This window comes from Falco biarmicus, chromosome 1 (genome assembly GCF_023638135.1).
Source record: "Falco biarmicus isolate bFalBia1 chromosome 1, bFalBia1.pri, whole genome shotgun sequence".
Taxonomy (NCBI): Eukaryota; Metazoa; Chordata; class Aves; order Falconiformes; family Falconidae; genus Falco; species Falco biarmicus.
The window spans coordinates 10,245,715-10,266,984 of record NC_079288.1 but is presented as its reverse complement, the minus strand read 5'-3'; the positions used below and the strand labels follow the sequence as shown (position 1 = coordinate 10,266,984).

Genomic DNA, 21,270 nt, shown 5'->3' with positions numbered 1-21,270 from the left:
CTGTTCTTTTACTTCAGAGCAAGATGGGTTTTTTTAAGCTCTAAATGTAAATTTTGACATATGCTATACCACTTTTAGAACTGCAAGAAACAAAGTGGTCAGGAGTGTTTCTAATCATTCTAAATAATATTTCAGTGCTGTGTTAGAGAGCATTCTGGATATGAGTTTCTTGATGTTTTGAATTTTTAAGTCTATGAAAAGCATTTCAGTTAATCAAAATGTGGCTAGTTGAATAGATTAGGAATGTAAACACCTGATTTCTACTTAAATGGAAAGCAACTAGTTCTTGATATTGCAGACACTGGCTGGAATTGGAATGAATAAGATTATGACTGTTAATGCTTCTAAGTCAGGGCCTGGTGATGCTTTTTCCAGCAATTTAAAGCTCTGCTTTTGTGTCAGTACCTCTTGATGGCAAGAAAGACCTTTCTTTCCATTTCCCTTTTAAAGTGTATTTTAAACTTTTATATGTTCCTACATACTCTTATCAATGAATATAAACCCATAATCTTACGCTCCTCTAACAGAAATATTGTGTTAAACCAAAATGAGTTTCTCATTGAGTGCACTAGCAAACACTAATAGTATGGATCCTGTAGAGGTTTGACACACCTTACGGATTTTCCTGAAAAGTGTAACATCTGAGTTGCAGATGGCTGTATTTTAATGGTCTGAATGGTAAGTGCATACCAGTATCTCAAACGTTCCTGGATAAATGGCACATTGTCTGCTCAGTGGATCTATAAACTTCTAACTGAAAGAAGGTATCACAGGACCAAAATTTCCCATTCGTGTACCTAGTGCAGTAAGATGGGATGAAGGAATTGCTCACTCGTAGGCTGTAATTAAGCTACAGTAAAAAACCCTAAGTTGTTAAAAATCCGGTGGGCTTTATAAAAAATCTATTTAAAAAAATACTGCCGTTGCCACATCTGTTCTAGTCCCAGCTCTCCTGGAGGAAGTCCATTGCCCACAGTTGATTATATGTAGCTTACTGATACCACCACAAATCACTGCAATTCCTACTTAACTGCTTCCTGACCTCATTCAGTCAAAAAGAATAAAATTAATAGAATTTCTCAAATGCTTGACTTCTGTTAACCCATGCCAGTATCCAGATGGCCTTTTGCCTTGGTATGGGATGTTGTTCCCCTGGTGCTGTCTGTTGTGTGTGAGTCCATGACCTATGTTTGGGTGCTCAGCTAGAAAGCTTCAGGTGGCGACATGTGCTGTAAGATGTGCATGCTGTAGGTGAAGTCAAGTTAGAGATGATTTGTTTTGCTGTTCCTTGAGGAAGGACAAAAAGATGGTGAAGCGCTCTTGAGGAAAGTGTTATAGATTCAACTTCACAGTCCTCCAAGCTCTAGTGTACTATGTATTGTCTTCCCTGCCCACTCCTCCCTGCCACCCCCCCCCTTTTTTTTTTTTTTTTAGCAAAGACTTTTTCAAAAGATTTTAAAACTATTTACATAAAGCTGAGATCTCCTGGAACCTTGCTGCTAATGATTGCTCTCTGTCTATATGCCTACTGGGTTTTCTTTCTACCAGTAAAGAAGAAAACCCGCTTTTGCTATTGTGCAATTAAAAATACTTTGGCAGATATTTTTTGATAATTACAAGTATTACCTCTGTAACTGGTCTGCAGCCCTGTGCTACTTTTTTTTAATGTACTTCCATTTTGTTTGGGCAGAATAGGGAAAGAATGAGAAATATGCTGTAGTCCCCAGTTCCAGAGCCTGCTGTGGGTGGAAGCTCTTCTAAAACTGCACTTGAGGAGCTGTCTATAAGCTGTTTCTTCTCTTAAGCTGCTGCCTCCTGTGAGGCCAGACTGTAACCTCTAACAATCTGTGTTATTATATAAGCTTCTGTGTTCTAATTGCTTTAATTTTCTTGCTGGTTCAGTTGGGAGTGTTTCACACTTCTGAGTATCAAAGACTGGTATTAAAAGAATGTGTAAGAAATGGAGTTTGTTACTTAATTTCATCTTTCCCTTAGCACAAACCAGTTGCTGGATCCAGTACCTAATACATAGCAGAAGAAATGGTGGTGTTCAAATGGCAAGGGCTGCTTTGATGCAAGTACTTGTTCTTAAATTAACTCTGATTTTTTGAAAGACTTATAAATGTGATTAAGTTGAGAGTTCTATGTAGGGTTTTACTTTGTTAGAAATCTGAGGTGTTTGAGGGAAGTGAATCAATGCCCTCCTTGCCCTCGGGCAAGCAGGGGTATGAAAAAGACACGTTCTTGTCAAATATTCCGTTTCTATAAAAAATGGTAATTTAGTAGCCTGAAAAGTTGCAGTAATTTGAACTATGGACCTCTGTTCAAGAGCTCAGTGGATGCACTGTGTTGCAAGACAGCCCTTCAAGCTGTATGCCTGCATCAGAAGTCATGGGTAGCCTGTTGTAAGCTGTCTGTAGGGCTGTCAAGCTCCAACATGCAGCTATACAGCAGCCTTGTGAAGGGGTATTAATACTTTTTTGGCCCTGATGCAACCTAAGATCATGTTTTACCTCTTAGCAGTTGGTGTGGCAGAAGCAGTCGTGCTGTCCGAGTGGCTGTGGCACTGAGCCTGTCAGTCTCTGAGAGATGGTGAGCTGAGCTGACTGAGCAGGCATATAACCTGCACTGCTGATCTCATGTTGGTTTCTCTCTCTTTAAACACACAACCTGAAGGCTACAAATGTGAAAGTACAATACTGGTGAACCTCCTCTCTTTAGTGCTAGCTGTAGAGAACATCCATAGACAAGTCTTCTAAAGTTTGAGCTGTGCTTTTTCTTTAATAGCTTGTGTATGTGTTGCACTCCTTTTCTTTCTTATTCTCCTCCTGTGGAAATTTTACTCTTTGATTCCCTGACTAACGGTCAGTGGCTCTTGTCCCCCAGTCCCTGTCAGAGCTGAGGTTCTCTGTACTCTGCAGGGGCTTCCTTACTCATGTTGGCACCACTGACTCCCAAGCTTTTGGATGCTGATAGGACTTACTGTCTTGTGGTTATTTTTTGGTGGTGTGTGTTTTGGGTTTTTTTGGTGTGTTTTTTTTTTTAATTTAGCAGTTCAGGCCTGTATACAGATGTCTGGGATAGTCACAACTGCAACCCAGCAACTGCCTTGGCTAGGGAGCATCGCTTGAGGGGTGGTGTGGGGGCAGCCGTGTGGCCTCTCTGGTCCTACCCTGAGGGGAGGTGACCTTAGCTGGGCAGGGGGGTGGGTAGCTGCTCTGCAAAATAGAGAACATGTTCCACCCCAGGCCACAGCCTTGCGTTCCTCCCCTCTGAGGCTGAAGAGCTGCCTGCCCTTTAAGGCTTGAATTTAGGATTGGATAACCCCCTCATTTAGGGGGAAAAGGTAGTACCTGAGAAGTCCTCTGAGCTTGATGTATTTAATAGGTTTTGGAGTGTGAAATGTGGGTCCATAACCTCAGGAAGTGAAACCAGACAAGAAAATGCTATGATGATGCAATTTTTCAATCTGGAGAATGTGCTTTACTCCATTAGTAAATGGCATACTGCTTAAAACATGTTGCTTTCTAGGCTAGAAACTGCTGGTTTATATTTCAGGTAATGGGCAATATCTAGGTGCTTGCTTCAGCCTAATTATTTATGTAGTAATAGAGTAAATCTGTCACTCTGTATTCAAAGAACTGGAGATAGTACCCTGGCTCAGCATTAAAGGTGAAGTCACAAATTTCAAGGATTTACCTGTGTCTTGCCATTGCCCTCTGAAGTGATGCTTTAAAGAGGCCTTTTGATGTTGCAGCAGAAGGAACCAACCTAACAGTCATTAACAGCATGTTTCTTGATGCCGGAACTGTAAAGCTGAGCTTTTAATCTAAGGAATTGTACAAGGCTTTTGATGCTAATACCACCATATGTGTGCACGGTGCAGATTTGATATGGTTTTAAGGAAAGACAGGCCATGAAAACCTTTCTTGCCTACACTCCAAATCTAGAGCCTAAATACCCATGTGCTTTCACTTGGAAATAATGCACTTTCTATTTCCTAGTAGTTCACTTACATATACCTCTTTCTCAGGTTGCTTACTGCGAGGAATATAATGTAGTTTTCAACTAGGCCAATGCCAGGAACCTGAACTCTGCAGTCTGGGATGGCTTACCAAAATCCAAATTACTAAATTATATACTACTGGATAAAGGCTTGTAAGCATCTGGAAGCATTCAGACTCCACAATTAGTGTCCTGAAACAGAGTTTGTATAACAAACCTCTGTCAGAGCACTCCTTTACTATTTGTCTCTGGAGCCTTGCCTAGAGACTGCATTCCAACATCCTTATTGCTGCTGGTTGATATTGTCTGTATCCTGTTCCTCAGGAAAGCAGAAATGTGTGTTTCAAGCAGCTAGCTTGTGTGCAGCTGATCCCATGATCTCAAGCTGAATAAGCATCTTTGCTTGCCTTTAAGTACTTAACACACGTATCTGCCTCTATCAGCTGAAAAATTAATGAATTCTGGTTCTTCATCCAGACTGGCTAGTTACTGTCACTCTTCAGTGCTTGATCCTAACTGTAATTCAAATCTGAGTCCATGTACTGCAATGTAGAGAGGAGGCACTCTCTACAGAGAGAAAGCTCCGGGCATCTTTAACAGTTACATTGTGGTATTCATTAAGTAGGGTGTCTGTGAGGCAGGTGTGCCGGTATTCCTGTTAATGTTTTCTATGGCTGGTCACCAAGAAGCTTTTCAAGGTGTGTAAAACAATCTCAGTCTACTTTTCATGTCTGCAGTTTGCATGCAGAAAGCCCATACTTCCAATCTGCTGTCTTAGATATAGCAATATACTTGTCCCATGAGACTTGCAGTTATAAAATAGCTGTATAAAACTTTTGTACAGTTTACCTCCCTCCCAATTAAGTTTGACTCAATAAAACCATCTCTTCTGTGTTTACATGCCTACCAAGCCACGAGGAAGTGGCTTCCTCACCATGAGAAGTCCTTCTTTCCTATGAGGGTGGCGAGGCACTGGCACAGGTTGCGCAGACAAGTTGTGGATGCTCCATCCCTGGCAGTGCTCAAGGCCAGGCTGGATGGTGCTTTGAGCAACCTGGTCTACTGGAAGGTGCCTCTGCCCATGGCAGAAGGGTTGGAACTATATGATCTTTAAGGTCCCTTCCTACCCATTCTATGAGAACAACCCACCAGTATGTTCATATGTTGCTTTTTGCAATAGAGAATGGTTAGGAAATTTGGGAGCCTTTTGGGAGAACTCTATTCCATCTTCCTTTTGAATTAATTAAGGCTGTACGGTGGTGATGTTTTGAAGAAAGTACGTTTTTTTGTTTTTAATTCTGCAGGAAGGTGGCAGGAAAGCAAACTGAACAAATGTGCAGGAAATCAAGATGTTAGAGTTCAAGATGCTGCCTGTGAAGAGCTGTGTCGTGATAAAAGCTGGTCAGGGATAAAAGGCTATCCTTTAGATTTAGTTTCAAATAAATGAACCACAGCACTGAAAGAGTAGAATTATGTGTTTTTGTAACTTCTAATTTGGCCCTGTTTAATATAGAGCCTCTTAAACTTACTGTTTTCATTTGCCCAGAACATTTTCTGGTCTTCCTCTAGATTGGCATCTAGCTGGACTTGGCTTATTCCAGTCCTTCCAGGTTCATTCATCCAACCCAGTGACTGCACTGGGAGATGATCTAGAAAGGCTTCCAGGTTAGATATGATCAATAGAGGTTTGAAAGATTGTTAAGTAGCTGTTCTTGTCCTAGCACTTTTTTTGTGTGGTGTTTTTTTTGTTGTGGTGGTTTTTTTTTTTTTAACTCTATCGGTCAGTTTATTCATGACTGGGGAAGGGCAGTGATTCTGGCGAGAAAACTTTCCTTTGGTCCTTTTATGTTCACAAAAGAACTGATAGAAGTTTTAGATGAATTTGCAGAGAAATAGAGGTGTTGCTCTTGAAAGAAGGTGACTGTAATATAGCTAGTATACACAGCAGAGCCTTCCAGCTTACCCATCAGTCACTGTTTTGAGAGTTCCTGTCTGCAGTAAGGCATAGAACATGGAGATAAATTTCAAGTCTCTGAAGCTGGGTGGGTGAAAACAGACCAGAGCTCAGAAGGCCTGCTGGATGAGAGTCCAGAATAACCCTGGAGGTAAGAGGTCTGCTGGCTTAAGCAAATGTTCGTGCCATGACACTGGTCAGAGGGTGTGTTGGGACAGATTTGAAAATGGACTTTGGCTGTGTAAATTCTTTTGCTTGTGACCACCTCTCATCTGCAGTCAGCAATAAACACATTGGTTTTGGTTGGGTTTTATTTTTTTAATTAGATGTCACTCTAGTGGAGAAACACAGCATAGGTACTCTTCAGTGATTTTTGAGCTGGTGATCATGCAGTGGGCTTGGTGAATGTGTGCCTTTCTTCCAGTTATCCTTATTTGAAGACTAGAGTGGAAATCAGGCTTGTGGTAATTCTTGATGCCTTTGTCACCCGCAGTAATTATAGTTGAATGTGGATGACTTCAGATGAGCACAGCAGAGAAGATGGCTGGCGAGGAACGTAGATCCACTATCAGTTAATTGTCTCCTTGGTCAGTTGTACCATGATACTGAAATAACTGTCCTGCCTTCCCTCTCCCTTACAATATCACTCATGACCATGAATGAGTCTGGTCAGGGAATTTGTTCTATTACCAACCAATTATTTTTGAAATTTACCTGCAGTAGTATCCAGCTTGGTAAGTTACTGCAAGGGTGCTGATGCTGGCAAAAGGGACAGTGGTAGGAGCACGTGGCTGGAAAGGAGGCTGAGGAGGAACTGCCTGCTTGCCAGCAGACCTGTGCTGATGTTGAGTTAACGACTGGTATTGGGTCAGTTAACCTGATAATATCTGTTTCCTTTCTCTTGAGAAATAAATACCTTATTGCCAAAGATGTTTGACTGAGTAAGGCACTGCAGTACTTATCATCCAGCAGATCTGACCAAAGCGGAGAGATTTTTTTCCTATAAGGATGTAAGATGTCCTTCTATCAGCATGTCTGACACAAAACCAAGTTCTTTTTCTTTACCAGTGGTGCTCCTTACTCAATTCAGAGATCACCTTCTGGTTGTCTTTCCAGAATCCCTGGAAAATAGAACAGGGCACCTTCTCCTCCAAATAAAAACCTTTATAGACTTAAAAAAGGCAGATCAGGAATTGCAGCTACTCTGTTCATACAAATATAGCAGAAATATTTAAATTGACAATGTTATAAAAATCATGAGTTACCTGCTTAATACTATACGGTGTCAATAGCTGTTAATGCTGTCTGCTTACTGTCTCCATTCCTTCTCTTCTCTCCGCCTGCAAATGTAAGAAATGCAGTTTTCCTGATGTTCTGAAAGATATTCCCTATTTTGGTGAAAACTGGTCTCATGCTAATGTTCCTATGCTAGTGAAGTTGTGAATAGGATTAGTGACTGAAATGAGAACACTTTCAAAGCATGTGATAAAATAAAGATAAATGGAGAGATTTTGCTTTTTTAAAAAACATTGATTTTGGTTGATTCTGAGAAGGCATGAGGCATCCAGATGCCTTAGTCCAGGGAAACACCATGGATCAGCTCTGTTTTTTGCATGGTGCAAAGCTGCTGTCTGAGCTTAACCTTTGATCCCTAGTAAGGCCCATACAGCTGGCCCATGCTCCTCTGTCCCTCCCTGGTAAAAAAAGTATGAGTGGCTGACTGCATATGTTTTTCTTTTATATGATAACTTCCTTATAAATAAACTCTATGGAGCAGAGACTGATCTATTTGGAAGTAGTCTTTGATACTTCATTCACAGGGAAATGTGGACGTGTATGCATCATTTGCAGTGTGTGCTCAGTTTTGCAAACTTGAGGCATTTTTTGGCTCAACAGAAATACCTCAATAAAAGTCAATGAAATAAACAGTGTAAAATTGTATTGGAGTTTCTTGATATTATAGTAGTCCTGGTACTTTCTGTTGAATATCAACTCTAAAAGCAGGCTAGAAAACACTTGTAGTGCCAGCTGCCAGGCTATCCATCAGCTGGGACAGGGGAGGGAATGACCTGTCTGTGAGGAGACTGCCTTGGAATTGAGAAAGGCTGATGAGCGGGAAAGGCAGATGGACAGCAGAAATAGTAGTAGTTGAAAATAAGATTTTTCCTTATCCAAATAATTTACTAGAGTAATCGGTGTTATCAGTTCCTTCCAAAATGAAAAAATAACTTTGAATACACATTTTACTGAAGGACTTGAATAACTGAAGATGTCTATAAATCCATTAGCAAATGGGAGTTTTAAATGTCTGTGCAAAAGGGATCAGATGTTCCAACTTCATATTTACTCATATTTATTATCTTTACCTGCATAAAAAGTAAAGAGCCTTTTAAGAGAACTAGAAACCAATAATTTGAATATAGCATGTACTTTGAGTTTTTCAACAAAAAGGACCACAGTTTTGTTTTGAGATAAATATAGAACCTGTGTTAAAAGTTTACTGCTCTTTATGGCTCTGTTTCAATACTATTCACTAACAGAAATGTTTCTCTATTTTTTTTTAAGACTTATTCAGGGTTGTTCTGCGTAGTTATAAATCCTTACAAGAACCTCCCGATTTATTCAGAAAACATTATTGAGATGTACAGAGGGAAGAAGCGCCATGAAATGCCACCGCACATTTATGCAATATCTGAATCTGCATATAGATGCATGCTACAAGGTAAGAATTAGTTAAATGTTACTTAACAGTTAGTTGACAATTCTTTGTAATGTGCCTAAAACTCAGGAGCTTTGTTATCCCGCTATGCAGTGATTTCTTACACAGTCAGAATCTTTTCTAGTACTTAAAGGGGAGGAGGGAGAGCTTTCATAGCTAGAACCCTGAACTTTCAGAATAGAAATAACTTGAAGGTTGATCCCTGTTGGCATATTTCTTTGACTTCCTGAGGCATAGAAGCAAACCAACACTAATAGGAAGTGTACTGTGCCAGCTGGTGGCACTGAAAGTTATGGTAGGAATACTTTTTCCTTAAGAAGAGGTAAGATTCATGTCAAAAGGTGTTAGTGCACTGGCTTTGAATGAAGTGAGAATGAAAAAGTGTGATTGAAAAGGGAAAGCTGAAGTATGTTAATGGCTTGTGTTTCTAATTCTATAAAAATGTTGGCATTTTGGCAGCTGACAAATAATCTGAAGTGACAATGGAACAATAGTATGTTTGAGTTCAAAAAAAGGTCAGGGTAATGCTTAACCCTGAAGATTTTTTCTTCTCCAAACTGTGTAGTCATGTCTATAGTAGAATAGAGACTAGGTTTATGGTGGACACATTTTTTGAATTTTGGCTTTAAGACTCTGCTGGGCAAATAAGAAAATTGTGAAACTGGCATTATATAAATGTGTCTAAACACATGCTGTTGAAGTTGTAAAATTGCATTTCTGACATAGTATGTCGGAAACACAGCTCATGCCACCCAACAGTGGTTCCTATTTAGGTGGCTGTTTTACTGACATGGCAACACCAACATGTTGTATCTAGAAAAGTATGTGTAATGAAGAGGCAAGTCTGAAAAACTTAGGGTGTTTTCTGCTATAGACCTGGTATAGATGTACTGGAAGTAGGTTAAAATTCACACAAACAAGAAAACAGTTTCTGCTACCAGGTCAACCAACCACTTAAATGTAAACCTTTGTGGTTTTTTTTCTCTAAAAAGACATTCCCTGTCTTTAAATAAATCACACTAAGTCTTTTTTTTTCTTCAGTTGTGCCTTTGTCCTTAGCGCTGCTTGATAATTATGTACAGGTTGCTGGATTGCTGAGTGCTCTTTCACCCCAGAAACTATGCCATCACCTCTGAGCAGGGTGATGCAGGGGCAAGCAATGGAAGAGCAGCAAACTGGGGCCACCAAGAGTTGTCACACTTCTCAATGGATATTTGGGTCGGTTTTTTTCTATGGAAGAACAACTATGGCCTTTTGACCAGAACAGCAGCCTCTAACAGCTCAGACCAGAGGACTCCTAATAAGTGGATGTGGAAGAACAGGGCAAACCTTAAGATTATTTTAAGGAGTTTATTCATAGCAGTCTCAAGTGGTTTGTGGATAAGGGCTTCCCATTCTAAAAGTATAATATCTTTTGAAATTGTCTTAAGAACTTTTGAAAAATTCTTGAGATAAATGTCCTCTAATAAAGTAAGTCAATGTCAGTAGTTACCACACTTCAGGTGCTCTATATAGTTATTCACATACTGTGCTAATACTGATTCATATCTCTGGAGATCTTACTCCATGCACTGATGTTACTATTTTTGGAAGATGAAACGAAAAAAAACTTTCACATGATGCCATATGTTTGGTTAGTCTTGTTTTCTTTCCATACTGATATATGGAGGTTTATATTTTTTATCAAATCTCTGTTTGTGTGTCCCTGTGCTTGCTTTCTTTCTGATTTTGATAGTCTGAATTCTCTCCATTTGAAAGAATGAAGGCATAGATTGGAATAAGAATAGGTGAAAACTATGCAACAGGATCCATTCATTGGGGAATAACTTCTTAGTTACCCTTACTAACTCTGTGTTTCTACTGCCCCTCACCTGTATGGAGCTACTCCCTGTTCATTTTAGCAAGTGATTGCAATCAGCCAGAAAACTTTTCCATTGATGGCTTGCCTTCACAATTGCATTGCCAAGGATAAGTAAAAACTCTAGAATAGGCATTAGCAGTTTTGTGTTTGGCAATTATTTTAATGAGCAAACTTCTCTTCCTGATGGGGTTTGATCAGAGCAAGGGGGAAACAGTGCTGCTTCTGAATGTATAATGGACTCATTAAACTGTTCACAGGTGTTAAGTTACTTCCTTTGTGAGGAAAGTGGTGTACAGACTTCACAGGGAGATGTGCTTGCATGTAGTATGAGACACTGCTATCTGTATTGGTGATTTTATGCAACAACCCTGGTTTTACGTAGTCTTGTGAAACAGTAATTGGTCATGATGATAATGACTAGTGAGCATTTGTCTGAAGTAGGGTGAGTGGAGAAGTCTGACCCTAACCCTGCTCAGTGCTGGTCCCTCTTTGCTTACAGCACCTCTAGATGGGACCTGATGTAGAGAGACAGAGGAACTTCAGGGAACTGAATTCATATATTTTCTAACAGGTCTTCATATAAGTAAAACCTGCAGTTACAACTAAGGTTTTTCTAGACATTAGAATGTCAAATAATACTTAAGAGTAGGAGATTAATACAATATTCAACTTTTCTGGTCATCAGTGGCAAAACAAGGTCAACTACTGAATGTACCTAGAATTTGGTAGGGAGAGCTAGGTTTCCCATGCCAACCAAGTATTCAACGTAATGCCCAAAATGCCCTTAATCTTTTTAAGTATGCCTTATGTTTTGCTAGACTTTGTCTTTAAGGAAACAGAAAGTGTGTATCAAACTTCTAGCTAGTAAAAATAGGTCTCCAACCAAGAACTAGCTGTATTAATTGCAGTGCTTCAGACTAAGTCATCAGAGGCCTCTGCTAGCATTTACTTGCAGCATAATCCTTGACCAAAATGCTTTTGCTGCTAAGTTACTAACACATAGGTACAACTGTAAAACTGTTCTCCAGTTCATATCCATGCTTGTGCATGTAATTGCTTTGGGAGACAGAGATAGCATGGTAGAGAGTGTGGGACAGGGGAGAGAGCTTTTCCAGTATTCTTGCAAGTTGGGCTGTTGCTATTATAGGGCATTAATAGGTTTCTCTTGATATGAATGACTTCTGTGTTTCCAGTATTTGACATATAAACCTTAATTATTAGGATTCAAGCCTGAAATTCAAACCAGAGATGCAATTCCTTTGCATATGACCATACCCTTGTAGAAATATCTTGACCACTAGTTTAGGACAATGAAAATGGTTGGCTGTATTTTTCCTGGCCTGTTCAGTGGTATTTTTTCCAGTATAATCATGTTTACTTTCCTTGTAGTTAATCACAAATGACTAATTTTCTAGGTCTTTGTGAGATGTGTTACACTGATTAACAGGATACCTGGACCTGAGCTGTGGCTCTGAGCAGCCTGATTTCATACAACACAATTTTTTTTTTTTTTGTGCTGGTAATTGGGCACAGTGAGTAAACTGTTGCTCAGTATCTTAATGCTTTTATGCCTTTAATTCAGAGCATGGATGATTAGAGAATAACTTTAGGTTTCTACTAATCCAAAGTTTTGTATGTTTAATAATTGAGCTTAAACAACAAAATACTTATTTCTGGTTTAGATTATGGGAGCAAAAGGCTTCTTGGTTGGCAGAAACAACTGACGTGTGTGCATCTCAATAGGTGTTCCTAGTTTTAAATGTTGCTAGAAATACTCCATTTTGTTAAACTGGTGATACAAACAGAGCACTGCACTTCATAGTGCACTGTTAAGGAAAGGTTGTATAGAAGCGTTGCTAACTTCCAGTCATCAAACTGCTGCTCTATTGTTGTCCCCTTGAAGAATTTCCTGTTTTGGAGGACCTTCAGCCCTCTCTTCACAGGTCAGCTCTCCTTGTGCCCTTTAGTGGGGAGGAGAATGTGCTGAAAGTCTGTTTCAGTGCTTGTTAAACATGGAGGACAAAGGGCTGGGGGGGCGGGGGGGAAGAGCTCTAAACCAGAGTGTATGTTAAAGAAGCCCAGTTCTGTTTTGGAGAGGGAATAGTATTCCCCAGAGAGACGTACTGAACTGGGGTAAGCTCTCACAAGGAAGAGGGCGGTGCAGAGGAGTTTTTAATGGCTGAGTGGTGGTGCAGCTGTGCTACGCTAGGGATTTGAGGCAAGTTTTGCAACGAAAAAGCAAACCTCACTGACTGCTTGATCTTGTAAATCTTGCCTTTTCTGCAAGACTTGTAGTAAAGACTGTGAGTGCAGGCTTATTAAAAACAAGCAAGACTTTGGGTGCGTTCTGGTTATCACAATCAGGATTTCTCTTCAGGAAAAGACTCATTACCTAGTGCCTTGACCTCAGAAGATAGTAGCATGCAATTCAGCTTTATGTACTGGATTTCGCCCCCCTCCCCCGTAATTGTTTTTCAAAGTAGTGTGGTAGTAGGGTGTTGCTTCACAGGTTACTTAGTGGATTTCTCCTGTGTTTTCATTTTTTTAATGTTATGTTGAAGCAGTAAGTACACGTAAGCCAGGGGCTTCTAGGCATATTGAAATTGTTTAGCCCTAGACAGAAATCAGATGCAGAAATGCATAGGGTTGGAGGTGCTGTGCTTCAGAAAAGAATACTAGACTGAGCTTTTCACGACTGCTGGACAGTTGACATGATCATAGGGAATCGGTATCCTAATCCCTGTGACAACATTGACCTTAATTCTGTTTGGTAATACAATTTGCAAGACTTGCTAGTGTTCTATGCTGCTAGAAGTTATAGGCAGTAAGAAGAAAACGTTTTGACAGGGACTAGGATTTTCTTTAAGCAAACTAATTCTGTGAGTCTGATAGTCCATCTATGACTATCTTTATTTTACTAGCAAGGGAGACTTGTGAGAAGGCAGCACTGACATACATTTTTGTCTCGTGCTTTTATCATGCTTGGCTTTCTCTTCTCCTTCCTCCATTCCTACTCTCCACTGTATTTCTACAGGAAGTATGGCATTGTTTTGTTACACCTCTTTATTCATTGACTCTTAAAAGTGCTTTGGAAGAAATATGAAGGAAAACTTGTTGGCTCTTTGTTGCCAAAGACCAGCTTGCTTACTAATATTACTCTTGTATAATTATGCTTAGTCTCTCCTTTTTATCCTGTTTCCCTGAGGACATGTTGATGAGCACAAAATTAGCGCTGATATTTTAGGACTGCCTTTAATCCTGTTGCAGAGAAGGTTTATCGGAAACAGCGTAATACGTGAAGTGAACGCTTGGTGTTGGAGAAGCCAGTACTGTCTACAGATGCAGTATTTCTCTCTTAAAAATATTGCATTTATCTATATTTTTATTTAATCTTGGTTTAAGTCCTCCCTTTGGGGAGTACTCCCCCCCTCAAAAAAAAAAGGGAAGAAAAGAATTAAAACTAAAATGTGACAACTCTTTTCTTTAAAGGTCTATTAAATCTTCAGATGGCAGAGGAAAAGATTACTTTTGAGACTAAAAAGCCTGGCAGTGATCTTAATATAGATCTTAATATAAAAGAACTGATATTAACTAGCATTCTCTGTTGTGTGAGGAGTGTATAGAACCTGTTACATGTGCCATTAATATTCTTGATATTTTCGTTCTATCTTGACATACCAAAAGATTCCCCAAAGCTCTTTAAACAGGTACAAAGTGCAGAATGGCAATGTAAGCAGAACTAGTTGATTGGTAAATGTAATGTGAAGGATTTATAGGTCTCTTTATTGTTATACTGTGATTTGTGTTTTCATTTTGGCCAGTCAGGCTGGTGTGGAATATACTCATGTTATTGTCACCTAAGTATCAACACTGGTTTGAATCAAGTAGGAATGTAATATACAGTGGTCTTAATGGCTGAGTGGAGGGAGATTCTTGAAGCAAGAAATTAAGTAGAAAAAACTGGAATCCATCACGCAGAAAGTCTTCCACCTCATTATTTTTGAATTTGAAGTAAAATGAGAAATGTTTCTGTCAGCTAAACCCATTGTGCAGTATTTAATCTCCTTCTCCTTGGTCGTCTGTTCTTTCTCTTGATATTAAATCTGTGTGCTTCAGTGCCTGTGAAGTTATTTTCATAGTTTAATGTGCCTTGCTATATTGTTTCAGAATGAAATCAGTAGCAATTGCTTATTGAACAAACTTGATTGAATTTAGTTTATAGAACTAGATTATAGTATACTATCATGTCTCTAACTTTTTCGTTATTGTTGAAAAAGTTTTAGTGCTTTAGTGCTTGTGACAACAGTTCCTAACCTTTGTCCTTCTGGTTGTCAAAATGTGTTTGGATCCCTCATTTTCATTGGTGTTCAACCTCAAGGCTACAAACTTAATTAAGCATGATGATATTTACAGTAAACAACTCTTTTCTTAACTCAGTTGCTTAGAAGCATTGCTTGAAGTGGTTGACTGACTTTTTTTTTTTGTGTAACTTCAAGAAGTAACTTTCTTAGATTTAAAAATGAGACAGGAGTGATAATTGTTACATAAAAAAATTGTAGTTTCTTTGGTGCCTTGGCTGTTTTCTCCTGACTGCTGAAGTGGAATGTTGCAGCAGATTAGCCAGTTCCATGGTCTTTTTGGTTGATACTCTAACCAGCTGATGATAATATTAATGTTAAGACTTGCTATGCAAGCTGGCCTCATAATTGAATTGTGACTGTGCTAGCCTACAGACAGGAATTCAAGGCTAAGTGCATCCAACTAATGAAATAATTCATGAGATGAATCATTTTGTGCATATTACTCAGCCAGCACCTGCTTCTACTCTGAAGCTTTAGTTTAAATTAAACTCCATTTGTTTCTAGGTAGTTGTGAAATAGATAATTCACTTCGGCTTGGCTTTGGCCTTCAGATGACATACATCAAGACATTAATGCTTGTGCAACAAAAACTTAAAAGTAGTCTAATCTTGACAGCACACTGCACTCTAACAGCACTCCTAGGTGTTGCATGTTTTGCACAATAACTGGTTTTTGTCAGTCAATGTCCTCTGGGGTGCTGAACTACTTTGGGTGAAGAGGAAATATGACAGGAAGACATTCAAAAAAACAACTGAAATTAACAAAACGGTGTTCAGCATGGAAATGATAATTCAGGTCAGATGTAACAGAAGTCTATATCTGAAGTGGCACAGGGAGAGGGAATAGTGGTCCTTTCCCCACCCCATCTCTTCCTATGCAAGAACAAAGGGTCATTACTTGAAATCTGAAAGTGACATGTTTAAAAACAACAAAAAGACTACCACATAAACTGTGGTAGTCTGGGCCTTAGGATGTAGTGTGTGCTCAAAGCCTGTGCTTGTCCAAAAAGCCATTGAGAATAAGTGAACCTGAAGTCTGAGGATAATGGATCAGGAAATTGCAGGAGAATTTGCTGGGCTACTGGGAAGGTGTTGCAGGGAATCATTCTTGCCTGCTAATTTTGGTCCGTGTGTTATCTGCTGTTGGAGTGTGATCCTGATTACGATTGTATGTGGTCTGTCTTGATATATCATAAATTTACTTTGTAATCTGCATATAAAAGTGCACTTGGGTTAAATGGTAATCATCTGTTTTCTTCATAACGCTGGGGGGGTTGTGGGGTGTGATGGTTTAGTGGGTGCCTCTCTGGGCAGTGTATGGGAGTGGTAGGAGTGCAGGAATCTGCTGCAGCTGGCTTTTAAGAGGCTGATGAGACTATTGGAAACTGTGGTACAGCTGTTAGTTTATTATGACTGCATGGAACTTAATGAGTCTGTACTTGGGTGCTTTCCTTAAGTAATATTTCTTACTACACTGAACTGTGAAACTGGCCAAGAAGAGGCAACTGGTAAAATGTCACTGTTTCTCTTCTTAAAGCAGTATTTGTTCATGGTGACATTCAGCATCTCAAATGAAATAAATTTAAAAGATGTGGTTAAATTGTTTTCCTCCACAAAACCACAGGGAAACATTGTCTTTAGTACAGGAATGAATTCACAGTAGTTACTGGGTCAAAATTTCCTACAATGATTATAATCCTCTTTCTTCTATCCTTGTTTTTCACATCTTATTGAAGGCTAAGGGTGGGATAAAGGGTGTATTAGGGGCTGAAAATGGGTGGATAAAAGTTGTAGTTGGCGGAGAGATGTTCTGGTTCCCCTCCCGTTCTCCATAGGGGGATGTTACTGCTTCTCCCCTTAGCGTAATATCTGCTAGATTTCTAGGTGGAAACAGTATTTAAGCTACGCAGAAAACCTCACCAATCTAAGTCACTTTGTAAGGAGTGATTGTTCATGACCATTTCTGATAGGGAAGGTTTACTTTAATTATCAGCAGATAAAATGAAACTGTCAGATGAATGTTAGTGCTTTGTCCTTCCAGGAACAAATGTTTGTGTTGGGCCTATATGCTCAAGGGATAAATCGAAGAGGGTTCTAGTGATCCGCCCCCCCCCCCCCCCCCCCCTCCCCCCCGATAAATAGTTTAAGTAATGTATGATGCTCGTGTTTGGAAAAATGGTAATGGGGGAAGAAAATGCTTTTTTTGTGTGTACAAGTGCATGTGAAGAAAAGCTTTCTTGACCTTAAAGAAATGAAGGTCAACATCTTTCCTCCAAAGGAAAGGAGATCTGGATATACATGTGATTTTTTTCTTTTTTTTTTTTTTAAAAGCTGAAGGTCAAATTTATATTGTGCAACTTCGAATTGTTGTGCTGAAATGGTTTATTCAGAACTTAGTGGCGATTTAGACATGAGAGGGTAGGGAAAGTGTGGTATTTGTCCTCTGAACTGTTGAACAACTTGAAAAACTATTTGGAATCAAACCTAAGGGAAATCTGTGTTTAAAATATAGGAAAGTAGCATTGACTTGTGTCCTTTGAGGAAAGGATTTTACAGTTTGAACTCTCTCACTTGAGAGATCTGTACTCCCCACCCCAAATCTTAATTGTAGACAAATGTTTACCTTGAATGCTGCCCAGGGTACAAAGCTGGTTGTGCTGTACCTTTCCACACTCACAAGGTAGCCTCAGTTTGGCATGTAAAGTGGTGGAAGCTCATGAGCTTTTTGTCTCCTGAAACGTCTTATGTAGCAGTGGCTTTTGCATGTTCTTTTAGGGAAGTGTTTTAGAACTTGCACTGTTCAGTGATTAGAAAAAAGGAATGAATCCACCACTGATGAACAGAGGTGTAAGAAGCCTATACAACAAATCTGAGACTTAAAATGTTTTCAGATAAACATACTCATCAAAAGGCTTGTTACAGGTCTTGGGAAATATCTATCAGGAAAAATGCTTACAACCCTTTAGCCTAGCTATTGCTAGCAGTGTGTTAAAATCCTTGGTGTGGCTGGTGTGGCTGGTGTGGCTGACCTTACTGGGGGTAGAGTGATATGCTAGGTGATCTACTGTCCTGTGTGCAAGGGAACAAAAAGCCAAACCACTGACCATGGTGAAGTCAGAAAGCCTAGCTGTGGTACTGTTAGGATACTATCTTTCCAGACTTGTGAAGCTCAGGCATGATCAAGCAGCTTAGGAAGAGCCCACTTGAGCAAAAGTTAATTCATGGCCAGTTTTGTGAAGTGGTTTGTGCTTGCTTATTTGTTTCGGAAAGAAAGTGAAATTAGTGAGCTTAAATGGCAGATACTATAGTTAAAGGACCTCCTTGAGTCATTGTTTCAGTTGACAATATAATCTTTGTCTAGGTAAAATTTGTATTACATGGGAAACAGAGTAACTTAACCAGGGTGATGGAGAATAGTAAACCACTGCTATGCTGAATACTCTACAGTTTAAATAAACCTTTTCCAGCCTGTGGCTTGTCAGCTACCACTGAACTTAAGTTACTTCTAAGTAGCATTCAAATAAAAACTGAAAAGTAAGCCTAGGGATGGCCTGTTTAGAAGATTTAGGAGCTGGTCATTTCTACTGGGAAAACTCTTTGGAAGCCACAAATCAGGAAGGATGAGAACTGCTCATCTGTGTCATTTGAAGAACATTAAGTATAAGTGAGCAAGTCCTTGCAGCTCTAGCTGGAGCAGTTTAAGAAGCTGCTGCTTTATGGATTGTTACTGCCCTTCAGCTAAGTTGCATTAAACACTTGTGTGAGAACCAGTTGTTGGCTTTGACGGTAAATCAGTCATGTAAGTTATAGCTGGCCCCACTGGCTTGATGGTGTGGTGCATCAGGAGCACTCTCACAATCGAAGTTGTTTCAGTCTCCACATACTGCTTGTCTGTACCTCTCAGCCATCGCTCACAGCGTGGATCAGCCCTTGGGACTGTGCAATTTTCTCTGGTCCTCTTCAAAACTGAAGGCTGACTTGTATTCTCTGCTTATCTCCTAAACTACACCAGTCACCTGTTTCAAAAAGCTAAATAAATTTCATATTGCATAATAGATTGGGGTGGTTGCAAGTGTTATAAATCCATACCTGTTTGAATGAATTTTTTTAGTGAAGGAGTGTGTTACCTATTAACTTCTGGTCACAAATGTAGCAGCTCTGTTGTAATTGCTAAGTTACACATACTAAAGCTTCTCTTAATGGTAGTTAACAAAGGCAGTGAAAGACTGCCAGTGAAAACATAAGCCATGTTTGAGTGTCTTCAAACTTAATGAGGCCTAAAAAAAATTCAATTTCTATCTGGTATGTAATGGAGAAGCTACCCACAGTTTCATTAAGTGGGCAGGATGTAGTCTAACAGCTATTTGTTTTCTCCTTTTATGCTGATTCAGCCCTGGCTAGCAACTGTGAAAACAAATGTCACGATTTTTTCTTTAGGAATTTCGATAATTTCAAGCTAATGTTGCAAATACCGAACTCGTGACTTCTAAAATAGCCTCAATTCATAGCTTGGCTTGTTCTTCCAGGGTTTGATGATGCTGTGTTAGGTTAGCCACATTCACTATGTCTGTGCTGGAGCGCTTGTGTAGCAGCTTGAGCTATTTGGGGTAAGGGAGTGAATAATGAGTGTGGTCATGAAGTCTGCTGTAGACATGCAAGAAATACTTGTATTCAGTGCTATGGTTCACCGTAAACAAGTTGCAGGGTAAACCATGACTGGGATTTGACTGACCTCTGCTATGCTTCATTTGATAATTATTAACTTTTAATGTACTTAGCAGTCAGTCAGCAGGGAAAACTAAGTATGGCTGTTGTGTTTTATCTCAAATCTCACATCTTTTAGAGTAAGGGATAGAACCACATTTTATTTTTTAAAAAAGCTTTTGTTCTTTTTAACTTCACAAATAGCAGGAACACCTATAGAGTGTCTACATCAGTGTCCCTGCCTCACAGCGAAGGTGCTTTCTCAGCTCTTCACTGAAGACTTGGAGGTGTCTTGGAGCAATTAAATGAAGTATGTGGGAGAGGCAAAAGTGAGATACTCGTCAGGCAAAAGTGGTTGATGGCAGTTCAACCTGACAGCTTTCTTAGGTAGAGGAAATGTAGTAGGCACTGGCTGGCTGCGTCTTGTGTCAGGCTATATGGGGAAATACGAGGTAACCAAAGTAGGGAGTTGGGAATTGATTTAAAACAGCACTGTTGTATTTGTCTTTGAAGTGGATGGCATAGGGCTGGAGGGAGAGTTCTGATGTAGTTCTTCATGAATTGGTGTTTGAGCTAGCACTGGGGGCTTTCGGTGTTTTGTGGAAAATGGTCTGAGCACTGATGAAGAAAAACTGATAAATATTATTATTCGAAATCTTAAAACCACTGAATAGCCATGAGGAGTGGAATGTACCTGAATTTGATCTTACTACTAGTATAAACTGGCATTACACATTTTAGAACAAAGAATGAGAATTTCTGCAAGTTCATTGCTTGACAATTTCAAAGAACTAAGACTGATGTAAAAACTGACCAACAGATGAATAAGCTGATGATAAGGCAAGAAGAAAAAGATAATTCAAGGTACATTGGAAGAGATGGCTTTCCCCTAAGGTGTCCTTGATGATTTCTGACCTCCAGAGGTTCCTTCCACCTTCTAGAAAGATAATGCAATGATCCTACTTGGTTTTCTTGAAGATGCCCATGATGTGTCCATCATCTGATGATGATAACTGTCCAGCTCCTTTGGCACTGGTGGATGTATCACATCAGATGCTTTGGGCCTGTGTAGATTCAGCTTCCTTAAATAGTCAGTACTGGCTTGATTAAATTTAGGTATTGTAACTTGAAATGCCAGCTTTATATTGTTAGCAAATTACATGCTTTCTGGAAAGTTCACTTGGATATTTAATGGGTTACTGTTGGCAAAATACTGACTGCATTCCTGTAGACTGCCCTTGTCTCTTTGTGAAGTGCGGAACGTATGCTGAAGAGTGAATGACTGAGCTGTACATAGCAAATATTATTGCACAACTAAAGGTAGAGGTGAAATGTAGGATAAAGTGTGCTGTTGCAGAAATCTCATGGTGAGCATAAGTGTGTCAGGGTACATCTGGCCTGCAGTAAGGCAGGTACTCGGCAAACAAACTTGTGCCTGTCAGTCTTTCTGTTATGCTTGTTAGAGATGTTTGTTGCAAGTTACTTCATAGTGTTAAGTGTTTGATGATAGTTTATGGAGTAACTAGGCAACATTTTAAAGACAAACACAAAATATAAAGGCATGCTTCATCTCTGTAACCAGATCTTTTCTGTGCTTATCAGTCCAGTAGGACTTAGTTGAAAAAAAAAAGGGGGGGGGGGGGGGGAAGGGAAAAAATTATTTAGAG

The 21,270-nt window shown here is 39.6% G+C and overlaps 1 protein-coding gene across 2 annotated transcripts in view; it reads left to right on the top strand.

Moving 5' to 3' along the window:
* Positions 1-21,270, top strand: part of MYH10 (myosin heavy chain 10) — a 100,411-nt gene that overhangs the window by 7,954 nt on the left and 71,187 nt on the right. For both annotated transcript variants that reach the window (XM_056343506.1, XM_056343587.1), the window contains exon 3: positions 8,525-8,681. In XM_056343506.1, coding sequence (XP_056199481.1) covers positions 8,525-8,681 — 157 coding nt within the window. The remainder of the gene's footprint in view (positions 1-8,524; positions 8,682-21,270) is intronic.